At 36.6% G+C, this 13,135-nt stretch overlaps 1 protein-coding gene across 3 annotated transcripts in view; it reads right to left on the bottom strand.

Moving 5' to 3' along the window:
* Positions 1 to 511: 511 nt before the first annotated feature.
* The window catches only part of TRMT9B (tRNA methyltransferase 9B (putative)), a 109,993-nt gene continuing 97,369 nt past the window's right edge, over positions 512 to 13,135 (bottom strand). For all 3 annotated transcript variants that reach the window (XM_058803788.1, XM_058803790.1, XM_058803789.1), the window contains 3 exons: positions 8,382 to 8,536; positions 5,176 to 5,349; positions 512 to 2,424 (listed from right to left, as the gene is read on the bottom strand). In XM_058803788.1, coding sequence (XP_058659771.1) covers positions 1,379 to 2,424; positions 5,176 to 5,349; positions 8,382 to 8,536 — 1,375 coding nt within the window. In that variant the 3' untranslated portion in view covers positions 512 to 1,378. The remainder of the gene's footprint in view (positions 2,425 to 5,175; positions 5,350 to 8,381; positions 8,537 to 13,135) is intronic.

Consider the following 13,135-nt stretch of genomic DNA (forward strand, 5'->3'; position numbering starts at 1 on the left):
TATATAGCTCTTTAAAACTGCTGTGACAAAAGGGGTTTGGGATTTTGGGGTTTTTGGGGAAGGGGGAAATCTGTGCAGCTCCACTAAAGGTCATGAAATCACACCAGCTGAAGATGTGCCCTGCACTGCAAGCACTGACTATGAATCAAGCCCAGGCATGGAGTAACTCTGTGATAATGATCAGCCTCTTCTAGCCCTGCCTCAGTTGGCAGTTCCACCACTGATCTTCTGAAGCCAAAGGTGTTTTTTATCCCCAGCACTATAAACTGCTACAACTGACTACAGATGGATAGTGATGGTATGTCTTGGAGGGGACAGGAAAGTTGTGTAAACCATCTATTATCACCTAGGTATCAAAAGGTTCATTTAGACTTCACAAGACAAGAATTTGTAATTTATGTGCAAACTGGCCTTATCCTTTTCCTGTCTACATTATTTAACACACGTTAATATATATCCTCATGTCTGTGAATAAGAAAAGTAAATACAACAGCTGACCAGATATGCACAGCATTTTTATTAATTTAATCTTAGCTTCCCAAGCTTATCAAAAAGATGTATGTATTTCAAGGATTTGATTTTTTAGAACTTTACATAATACTCATACTCTCACAAATTCCTCTGACTTTTATATACACATAGCCAATGAAAAACTACGGCAAAGGAAATTAAGATAAAGTATTTGTGAGAGCTAACACATAAAACTTCACCTGCACCTGAGAAACAAATTAAATTATTTTTAAAATAAAAGTAAAAAATACTGTTCTCAATCTGTGCTGTCATTTGCTCCCAAATACAAACATCAAATGACAGAATATGCAGAGCTTGTTTGGTACACAGTTTTTTGCCCATTCATAACTCTACTCCCAGCTAAGGAGCACTGGGACCATGCTTGCTCCCAGTTCTGCAGCATGCACCCTACCAATGTACAGTCAAGTACAATTTTAGACAAAGTGTCTATGTCTCATTTATAGGCCTTCAAGAATAGGGAGCAATGTGACAAACCTCTGGCATCTGAAGAACAAAGACTAGACCTTCTACTGAGAGGATATTTCTCATAAAAGATGTCCTGATCCTTGTTTTATAAAAAGGTTTATTTCTCAATAGAAAAGTATATTTTAAAACACAATTATTTGCTAACAGCAATATAAAACTCTACAGTTTTAACTTCATAAAAGTTTAACAAAACATAAATATTGTCTACCATTTACATTCCTATATACAGATCTTGCATTAGCTAGTTAAATAGTTAAGAGATAATAACTCAAAAATGAATGGCACACAACTACAAGATTCGAATTCCATGTCACACTGCACAACCACAGTAACACAAGGAAGAGCTTAAAATCCTCAGTCACTGGATTCTCCTTTGTTCTCTTTATAGCGATGTTCCTCTTCTCTCTGCAATAATGCACCAGTTTCCATGGTCATAGCAGGAAGAAAGTATCTGAAGCTCAGGCACATTCTCTTCTACCAGAGAACTCAGCTCTCCTTCCCGAAAAACATGGTAATAACGCATGAAGGCCTTTGTATCCAGCATGGCATCAGTCTGGTCCCCAACAGACACTGCTGAATCCAAAGCTGAGTCAGTGGAGTCAGTTGTTGAAGTTCTTTTGAAAAACTTGCTGGCATCAGACTTACCAGCACCATCTTTATTACAATCACAGATGCAGTCCTTGTCTTCCACTGGGCCATTTATAAATGAAGCTTCGTCCCCCTTGCTCTGAGCTACACTCTGGTGTCTTCCATTTAAACTTAAATCCTTCAGGGCATGTGTGGCTGGTGACCACTGTGGCTTTTTGAGAGACAGGCTTTCCATAAACACATCATCATCATCATCTAAGCTCTGTTCATTTAACAGAGCCCCATGGTGACCTAAATCCAAGCTGCAGTGCCGTGAATGCTGAATGGGTACGGCACTGCTGGCCCACACTGCTTCATGTTTCAGGTGCTTCATTTTGTCACTTTGCTTTCTCAGGGCTGATTCATCAAGGGATCTGGAGAAAAACCATGAGCGGAAAGACCTTCCTAGAGCACTGTAAAATCTGTTTTCTTCCTCAGAAATTTTCATGCAGCAGGCTCTGGGTAAGCAATGGTCCATATTGCGGGGATGTTTTGAATCCGTTTCTGGCTGCAGATTGTTTTGGTAGCTGCACTCAGAGATGACAAGCTGTGCAGGGTTTATGTCTTGGCCTTTTGCACTATGGACAAAGTCACTCTTATCTCCAGATTGATTTGATTCTGAAAAATGGCGAGAGCACAAGGCCTTGTTCCATGGGACAAATACATCTTGTTTCTCAAAGCGACGATTCTTTTGTTCCATAGCCCAAACATAAATCATTATTTGGCCTCCAGGTGTCAATATCCTTGCCATTTCCTTTATTGCTTTGATTCTCCTTTGTTTAGTTGAGAAATGATGTATCACTGTGGAAAAAGAAAGGTATTATGTACTGAATATCAGTAATGACAAAGCATTTCCATCTTCGACCTGTTCTACATGTTCAATCATCTCAGTTGCCTCATTCCAAATTATCACTTGCTGCAAGTCAGCACCAGTGCTGAATTTATAGATACCACAAAGGAGGTTCACCTCAGAATGCTCTCTTTGATGATTGTGTTCAATAGATAAAAATAAGAAAATCTGGAAGAAGGAAATCAATCTCCTCCCAAAACAAGGATTCAATAAAAGTCAGGCATATAAGCTGAAGGTTTCTGTTTCTCTGCATAACCCATAACACGGCAAGCTTTCCCTTAAATCCCTAGCCTTTAGGTGAGTTAGATAATATCAAGCTGACTTTAGTTTTTGGCACAATTTTCAAACTTATCTTACTGAAAATAGAAAATCTTTTCAGCATGTAACAAACGCAGCAAAATGTAATATCAGTAAAAAGATATTTGAACTTTTATATCAGCACACTTGCAAAAGATCTAGTAAGAAAATTTAGACCAATATTCACCATTGCTTTAATTTTTGCCAAATTAAATTTAATTTTTGTAAAAAATAATGTCTACATTGCATGGCTCAGCATTTTATAATTTTTTTTTACATTATGTTATGGTAGAAAAAATAAAGTCAAATTTAAAATAAAAATTTTGATCACAATATTTTGATTTTCTTTCCAGGACAATTTCCACATTTTCAAATTTCACTCCAATGTGAAATTATACTACATTTCAAGATTTCTACATTATATTTATCTTCCTATTCTCCTGGAGTATGAATGAGCCAATTTTAACAGTCAGAGAATAGGTAAGAGAACTATTTTCTCTCTAAACTCTCAGAGGCATTAACTTGTACTGAGCTTGGACACATTGGTCATGCTGCTCTATATATCATCAGTACTAGATTTGGTTCAGTGATGTAAAGAGGACTGATTCCATGATTTTGTTTCAAGTGGACTTGGAGCCAGCCACTTCTACATGAAAAACATTCCATCTACCCATGGAACAGCAGGTAATAGAGTATGTTCTTACCTGAAGATATTTCTCTATAAATTCAGAAAAAATTTATTATATGTGCTGCTAGACAGTAGCCAATTGTAGGTGTAGAAAAAGTGTTAGTTCAACACTGCAGTTATGAAAAGTGCATCCAACTAGCCCTGTCTTTATTCAAAACAACAATTAAATTACCAAGGGGGAAAAAAATGTAGCTTTATTCACAAACTGCTGAGAATACAAAATAGAAAACTCTGAGAAGAGTTTCCCATCTATATAGCCAGTGTTTGTTTCCAGTGTTTGTTTTGTACTCCTGACTCCAAGGAATCTTTTTCAAAATTGCAAAAAAAATAATCTAGAAAATCTTTTTTTTTTTTTTTTTTGTACAGGATAGGGAGAAGGGAACTGATATTTTCTTATACTGGAGTTAGGCCATATATCACCACAGAACCTCCTGCAAAATTTTATCAAAACTGTCAAAGATAGCATACACACACAACCTTAATTTACCAGAAAGAAATAACAATCAACCAACAAAATCTGTGCAAATTCTTTAATGGGTTAAATATTCCTTCTGGTTAGAATCACTCTGGTGGTTCTGCAGAAAAATCAATGCTATAAACATGATTATACCAACAAATCCAAGAAGAGTACTTGACTAAGTACATAAATACTTGTTTTTCTCTGTAATAGGATGAAAACCACTTTATTTAGAATTAGATGGACACAGGCATACCATGTTTCTATTCAAGAGAGATTAAAATCTATTATTGTTAAATGTACTGAAATAGCATGTGAACTTTTAAACTTGTCAGGCTTATAATTGATATAAACACTAGATAGGTATGCTATCCTTCCGAGTCTGCTGATCTGATAAGCACTGAATGGTGCTACAAGACCCAAAATGTGAGTAGGGCTCACTGGCTAACTAGCCAACATGAAAGCAAAGTAATATGGTTACTCCTCGTGTATTAGTCACCCTTTCCTTCCACTTGTCTATGTGAAAGATACATTTTAAAATAAATTTCTATCACATTTCAAGTAGTTTGTTGATTGCTATCAATAATAATTATCATGCTTTGTACTTTGCTGATGAATTAAAAAACCCTGAAAGAAGCTCAGTCAAGACTAGAGCTAAAAACCTAAACTGTAACTGGGTATTCTTTTTTTATCTATGCTTTGCAAATTATACTTCTCAAATTACGAGTAGCATTTTCAAAAAGAGAGATCAGAAGAGTTAAGATACAGAGATGTTCTGGTCATTTTATTCAAGAAGTGCTTGTATGAATCTTAGTGCTTATGACTAAGAGAAATCTGAATTCATAATACATAATACTTTATATGAATACCAAGCTCTGCTATAAAGTTTTCATTTCGATGCATTTGCTGTTCAAAACAGATGCTATGGAGAAACCAAGAGTTTGTCTTGAGCATCTAATCTGTTTAAGCTTTGAGCAGCCATGTTTAGATTAGTTTTCACTTGTTTACAATGCATGCTGGAAGGAAATCTTTTCTCTAGCACATATAAACAAACAAGGGATATGCATATTTCCTTGGTCAACAGTGCCTCTTGAGTAATGGGAGTTTTGTTGTTTCATGTTGACTAAATTAATTTAAGTTATATATCCTGTAATTCTAAGGAACTGTTTCAAAACAATTAACTGAAATGAAGCCACATGGAAAGAAAAGAATGCTCAAATTCTCATTTGCTGGGGCCAGAATGTAGGTATGTTGCCTTACCTCCAATTGAAATGACTGCATTGAAGCACTGATCCCTAAAGGGAAGGTTAAGGTTGTCACACACCAGAACTTCATCACCTTTCTTCCTTGCAATTTCTACCAGCCCCTCACAGTAATCACAGCCCAGATTATACACTTGAGTGTTGACACTGAGATACTTTCCAGTTCCACAACCTAAAGAAAAGGATACTAGGTTAGAATATATATTCCAAACATTTGTTCTCCCTCCCAAGTCAGTGAAAATAATATGCAGGCTTTTCCTAATCCTAAATTTTCCTGGAAAACAAAAAGAGGGTTTGTGCTGACTAGCCTAACTAGCCTAAGCTTTTCCTAATCCTAAATTTTCCTGGAAAACAAAAAGAGGGTTTGTGCTGACTAGCCTAACTGCTGCAGAGCTCATGTGGACTGTTGAAATTGTATGTTCACACTATTAGGACTGTAACAGCACCATCATCACTGACAAAAATACTCATTACACAGCCCTGTATAATAGCAGGTTTTCTGTATTTCTGTGGGGAACAAGGACAAGTGCAGGTGGGAGGAGGAAAGAATGGTCCTCTGTATTGTACATCTTTGAGAATAAAAACCCAACCACGCTGCTTCATACTGAGTCTTTATATAGCCTGGTGTCCTGTTACCAACAATGAGCATAAATGGGCACCCAGGAGAGGGTAAGAAAAGGATAAGCACTAAGGCACTTTCCCCAGTGCCATTCCAGCTTGCAGTTACTTTCTGTTCAGGGGATTTCCTGAAGCCAGTGTGTTATGTCTTTTCAGTGATCTGCAACAGATCTCTTTCCTTTGCTTAAACCCATGCAGTACTTCTCCAGTGCATACCATTTCTCTCCAAGAAGTCCTGAACCATAAATGCCACTGACACAAGTCAGAGTGGAAAATTTTTACTTTAGATACAGACTCGAAAATAACCATAAATCATAGAAGTTCTTTCCATATTGCAGGCACATCCTCTTTTTGGCTTTGTGCCAATGCATTATAACCCATGTAAATGTAATTAACTGTTCCAGAATGTCTTCTACCTAAAAGTCTGTCTTCTCATGGACTGTGCTGTAGTGAATTGAAATCTTTCAGAGGATCCCTCAATGCCTTATGCATAACAAGCACTTTTCAAAATTATACTGGGAGCCTTTCACTGCAGCTCTGGGTCACTAGTGAGCAATAATTTCTGAATGTTGACAGCCAAGCAAAGGGGGAGCAGCTTGGCAAAGAGAATCAGCTCAGTACTGGTAATTCAATTTAAAGGCCTGGAGTTATCTTTAGAAACATCACTGCTTCTTGCAGCACTGCTGCTCTTGGTGATGTTAATGTGCACCATTATCTAGAGAGACAGCACAGGAACTATTGCAGAACTGAACAGCACTTCAGTGGTGAAAAAGAGCATATTTCTCAGCTAAAAGCAAGCACTATTCTTTGAGATAACACTTGAGAAAAATGGAAAATACTAATATTGCAAATGCAGTTCAAGGAATATATGCACTAATACATGAAGCTCTGCATGTTTGAAAACTACAAATTTTAAAGATTTTTATAAATTATTATTCATTATTGTGTTTACTGAAGAACATTTATTCAACCATCATTAATTTGGGAGATTCAGTTGCTTAACTCGTGGCTTTTGGTGAAGTGCTTTGTAATCACTGTGAGTCTTTGGAAGTACAGGGTCCTCTTTGGAATAAATGTAAATAGTGTCAACAATCCCATTATTCTAAATATCTACATTTGCCAGAGATTCACTTTTAAATGAGTCTTCAGGAAGGTGAATTCCTTGAAGCTAACAATGGTCAAGCTATTTTCATGTGTTTTGATCCATGAAAAATAGTAAGGCAAACAGACAAAATTATATTTTAGTAAAAGGCAGTATTAAACTGAAAATTACCAATTAAAGATCTCATTTTGAAGATTTTAGTGCCACTTTAGTGAAACTCCTACTTAAACATCTTTTATGAGGTTTAATAAGATCTACAGGAATCTGACTATTGTGTTTACTTTTCGCCTCTTAAAAGAGGTTTAATAAGATACACAAGATCCCTTGTGCGCCTTAATGGGAGAATTCTTATTGGCAACTGCAAGGATTGATTTTGATGAAGTCTCATCTTCTCTCCAGATGAGACTGCAACAGGGTGACCTTAAGCTTTCAGCAATCACTGTTCTTAGAGCCCCAAAAAACTTTAGCTAAGATGCAAATGACTTCTGCTGAGGTGGCAATGATTTTGGCTGACAATGTTCAATCTAGCTCTCGGTTGAGTGAGTGTAAGCCATTGGATATTTCCTGAGATTAATGACAATGGTGCAGACATATAAAAATAGCTACATGCTCAAAATAACATTTATCAAGTATTTTTGGTGTAATGCTCAACAGCAGCAGGAGAACTCCATATTATCTCCTGATTACGGCCTACAGCATATTCAAACAATGTTTTTGTCTTATAGGATAAAGCAGATGCATAATTTATTGTGCACATTTGTTAAACCTTGCTGTGTAAAAGTATTTTATTAGTTTAAATAGTATGGCAAACACAATGGTAAAAAGTGCATTTGTTTTGCAACGTGCTGTGTGGGACTGAAGTCATAATGAAGCAAAGGAAACGTGCCAGCATCTGGAAGCCCCCTGGAAAGTCTGCAGGAACAACAGAAAATCCAGGTATAAATACTAGGGAATGTAGGGAAGTCAATGCCATAACAGGAAAACACCTAAATATGGTGTCCATATTTAGGATCACAGGAAGATTCTCAGATCTTTTTTTTTTTAATATATTTTTAACAGCAGTCATATAAGATTTCTCTTAATAAAAAGCCTTGCTAGGAAGAGTTTTAGAGCTAATGAAAACAAATAAATTGCAGACTAGTATTACATAAACCAAGTGATCTAAAGAAGCTGAAATATTAAATAATTGGGCTATTAACATAATTTTTTCAAAAGGACTCCAGGGATATGAAAAGCCATTAAGCTGGTGAGGAAATTGATAGATTAAGACTTAGCTCAACAAAAATAAGGGAAAACATTTATTTACTGTCTACATGATACACTGCCAAAGAATTAAAAGAAGCAGTATATGGCATCTAGCATTGGGACTTAAAACCAATTTCAAAACAGATTTAAACAACTTAAAAAACCAGTTGATCTGAAGGTTACGTATGATTAACAAAGCTTATAAACAATCCTTTATGCCACCTCAAAGAATGGCTTACCTATATCAACAACGAGACTGCCAGGCCTCTGTTCCAGCAGGAAGTTCCGAACACGAGGCCATGCTTTGGTCTGCAGATCACTGAAGTAGGCAGCTGTATTTTCATACACACTGTGCACATGCTGCTTTTCTAGCTGGGTAGCCTCATGTTCCATCCTGAAAACATAATGAACGTGCACAAACTGTTGCAGTATAGACTTTATATTTTATAGACTTTATATAGGCATGCATAATTCAGGACCTTGTACGCCTATATTCATAAATTACATCCATCTACCAGTCATATTTATAAAATAGTCTTTACTCAAAGGATCTGATTTTATTTCATGAAAGTCGAGAAAAAATGTGAATGTATCACCTCCCTTGTGAAGCATTATGTAACTGCACATGTCTATGCAATAATAAGCACATTGCCAAGTTCCCCAATATAGTAAAAGCTTATCTGGTGCAAAAGAGAGCCTGTATTCAGTGAAAGTGCAGAATGGATATAGAATCATAGAATCATTTAGCTTGGAAAGACCTTTACAATCATCAGTCCAACCAGTTGTGAACAGGATTTTAAGAACCAACCTTCCTGTTGTTGCTAATGTGAACAGGCAAACTACTAATATGTTACTTGAAATACACCCTGGTCCCTGAAACCTAAGCCCCTAAATCATGCATAAGTGATTTGTGGTTTATCATCCCCCTAGAAGTGATTAACTTGCTAAAATTTTTCAGCAACAAAACCTCGATTTCCCTACTTCCACTCCACTATCTTCATGTCTTAGCACAGTATTTTAGTTTAGTGATCCAAGAAATGGTATCGTCTTAAACTTTAAGTATTACCCCTGAGCTCATGTAGATACCAAGTGAATGCAGACACTGAATCTCTTCATACAGAATCTTACATCTTCCTTTATGTATCCTCTCATCCAAGGACCAACCAGGTGAGGTCTGAGTATCTGATGAAGGCTGATGCGGTTACATTCCAAAGTGTTAAGGCATTCTTCAAACTAATTTAAACTGCCTGTTTATATGGGAAATATTTCTTCCCATTATTAAAACAAAACTTATTCAGTTGTCCAACAATTCCACAGAGATTAAAGCCAGATTCCAAACATCAAACAGACTAAGCAATGTATTATCAAGATAAAATTATAAAAGTGACTCCTTTGACTGCATTTGAAAAGGTCAGACGCAAAGACTTTAATTTACTTTCCTTGATTTTCAAATATTATACATTTAGGAACCATAATAAAAATTTCTTCTTCCTGTCACTTTTAGTTTGAAATACATTAGTATGAGAGAAAAGATAAGAATATATGAGAAATTATTGTATCTATGAGAAAAAAACTCTTTTATTATTTTTTTTAAATATATGTGTAATAAATAATGTGAGCTGGCACTGCAGCTGTTCTACAGACACAACCTGTCCTACACCTGTCCTACAAATACAATCTTTTTAATTTAAAAATGGGAGTTAATCCCAGTGACTGAAAAAAACCAACATACTACAAGTGTGTGTGAATGTTTACAGAATAGTATGTAAGGCTTGATCCATTTCACTGGTACTGTGAAAGAGGTGGGGACAAATTGTTAACACTTTTCACAGTCTATTCTGACTGTAGTATCTATTAGTACCTCTCTTCAAAAGATTTATGTTCAATATTTTCACAATCCTTTTCTTTTTTCTACAATCCACAATTTTCTTTTATCCTGCATTAGCTCACCTTTTACTAGGGGAATATGTACATATACATAAAAAATTAAATTCAGAAACAGTATAGTACATTGCTACTAGGCACATTTTCAGTTTCATTAAAGAGTGAAAAGCTGTAACAGACTGAACAAAAGAAGCAACATAGAAATTATGAAATAATTGAAATTATATTACATGCACCAGAAGTTACTCAATCAAACTTTTCTAAGAACCATTTCAAATTATGTTGTCACATGGAATGGGTAAGATGCAGTAATTTCAAGTAAGTATTTCTCAGAGTCAAAAGTCCAATCCTTTGTTTTTATTTGACCCTTAAATAAAATAAATCAGGTGTTTCATGTCGCCAGCTGTCTTTTTTCTCTGTCTCAAAACATACTCTGTTTCATTGTTGAAGTGCCTAGGAGTCCTCTATTTATAAGTAGTAATTCCAAAGACTAACAATCATTTCTTTTATTTTGTTGCCAGACCAGCTCCTTGCTCTAATTTATATTTCATGTTCAGTTACTATGTGGTTCAGTGTATCCAAGTGCTTTCTTTTTATCTTTCCACTTGAAGCTCTTCGTTCAACCTCTGCAGTTCCTGAAAAGAACTGAAAAGGCAGAATGTTTCCAACCATTCATGCTGAATTCCAAACGCTGTCTTTTTTTCTCTATTTTCCTAAAATGTCTACATTGAATTCCAGTGCAGACTGAGATAGGGCTTCGTTTCCTATTGAATCCAAGACCATTAAGTTCGTACCTCTTCCTTTAACTTTCTTGTTCACTGGAACTGGTACTGAGTTTTCAGCTACACAGGACATGCTGGAGACTTCCATGTCTTACAACATTCCACTAGAAATTATTATTTTTAGATATTCTTAATAAACATTGTCAAGAAAATAATTTGGTTATAATAGAATAATGGTGGTATACTAAAACACAAATTATTTCATCCACTATTTTGTAACAATTTCCACTCCTGCTGATTGTTTATATTTGGCAAACAATTCAGGCATATGATGAAATCAAACTTGCCAATTTGACTTTCCAGTCAAGATCCATAATACTATCAGGTTTTACTTTGCAGCACGGCAGGAAATGTCCCAGCAATTACCCTCTTCATTTCAATGTTTACAAAACACAAGGAACCTGAGGAGTCTCCCCAGACCTGCAGCTGCACCATTTTCACACAAGTAAACTGTCACCAAAAAAAACACAGAAACTTAGACCCGTGTAACTTTACCAGCCAAACTCAATGCCCCTATTTCTCTTTCTAAACAAAAACAACCATAACAACTTCTTTGCTTTGAAAGTAATAGTCAGTGCCTCTGTTGGACATGAATTGTAGAAAACGTTCATTTCATCCAGCTTCTGGATTTAACTTCCTAGATAATTGGAAAGTCTGTTTTGCAAAGCAGGTAATGAAAATATGCCCAGAAATCCCACTGCTTCAGCATCTGCTCCAGTTCTCATTTAAGCTTCCCAGAAGCTGTCTGACAAGACCAGTGAGGAGAAGCAGAAGGTGGTAATTATGGAGACTTTTCCCTTGCTCAATCCTTCTTCTCTTGTACTTATGCCCCTGCTAAAGGGCTCATGCAGAGGCTTGGAGCAGAGATGGGAGTGTGCAGTAAATTGGCACTGAGCAGTTCAGTCGCTCTGAGCTGCTCAGTCACTCTGCAGCAAGTCCTGCCAAGTCCCTGAGATGTGAATGCAGCTCAACAAACACCCACCAACTGCAAACAAGCAGCTTGGATAAAAACTGAAGAGCAGGAATCTCTTCCCCTTCAGTGCTTCCTGGGCATCCTCCTGGTGATTTGTTCATGAGACTACAAGAGGCCCTTGTTGCAGCTGGTCTATTCAATGAGGAAACTAGATGAAAACTGTATTTTAATTCTGCTGAATTTGCAGGGAAATGGATCACCAGTCCATCACAGATAACTGTGGTACATTAACAAATTGTTTGGAAGGAAATGGGTTATAGTCCACTGACTTTTTCCTACACTGCTCTTTTCCCTCTTTGTTAAAGAAAAACCCAAAAGCAATCAAACAAACAAAAAAAACCCCTAAAATATTACACCTTCCAAGAAGGTAAAAGGAATTGTACAAACATGATCTATATTTTCATAGCTATATATCTCATTAAGAGTTCTCTGGCTCTAAGGTAATCTAATTTCTTCCCATTCCATTAACATTCTGCAACCTTTTAGATAATTAATTTTTCAAGGATACTGCTTTAATAAAAGTCATGTTGCTTGGATATTTTTTATTGCTGCTGAAGTAGGAAATACATTTCAGCAAGTGACCTTGAAATGAAAACAACCAAAATTAATAACCCCCATTTCCAACACTTTTTAAAAATAATGTGTGGGGGTTTGGGTTTTTTGGGGGAGGGCGAATGTGTTTGAATTTTTGTTGTTGGTTATGAAAGCATTTAATTTACAGTGTTGACTAATGGTATTAAATACTTCATCCTCAATTGGACAAAATATTTGCTGGCTCCCAGATTCACTGGGGTGTCCTGAAACTGAAGGACAGGAGGTAGTGTTCAGTCCAAAAACACTGCCTCTAGCACAGTCTACCAAAAGCTCTTCACAATTACCTGCAGTTCTGAATCACTTGCAGATCTCCTCACCTACCTCAAGTTATCTCCTCCCAGTCACCTCCAATTTTCATCTTCCATGTTCTTTTCATTTATTACAACTTCCCCCATCTCCTTTAGCATGTGCAATGTCAGCAGGACTATTTAACTTGATACAACACAGTAATACTGTGAAGTCCTGACCTGGCTCTTGTGCAGCTCCTCCTTGCCTTTCTACCCAGGCCAAGCACAGTACCCAGCATACATCACAAAGCTTTTGTCAATGGCCTCTTGGAACCTGCTGTCATTTTCCTGCATTGCTCTGATTTGTCTTGAAATCAATTGCTCTTGATTAATTTGCACCACAGGCTGGCCTTGTCTTCTCTCTTGCAACTGCCCATTTTCTGTAACCCTTTGATGAGCAGCATGGATTCACTCCATTCAGGGCAAGATTTCAGCCTATTAATGAGGGCCCCTCTTAGACACACTCATTTTCA

This window comes from Ammospiza caudacuta, chromosome 4 (assembly GCF_027887145.1).
Source record: "Ammospiza caudacuta isolate bAmmCau1 chromosome 4, bAmmCau1.pri, whole genome shotgun sequence".
Taxonomy (NCBI): domain Eukaryota; kingdom Metazoa; phylum Chordata; class Aves; order Passeriformes; family Passerellidae; genus Ammospiza; species Ammospiza caudacuta.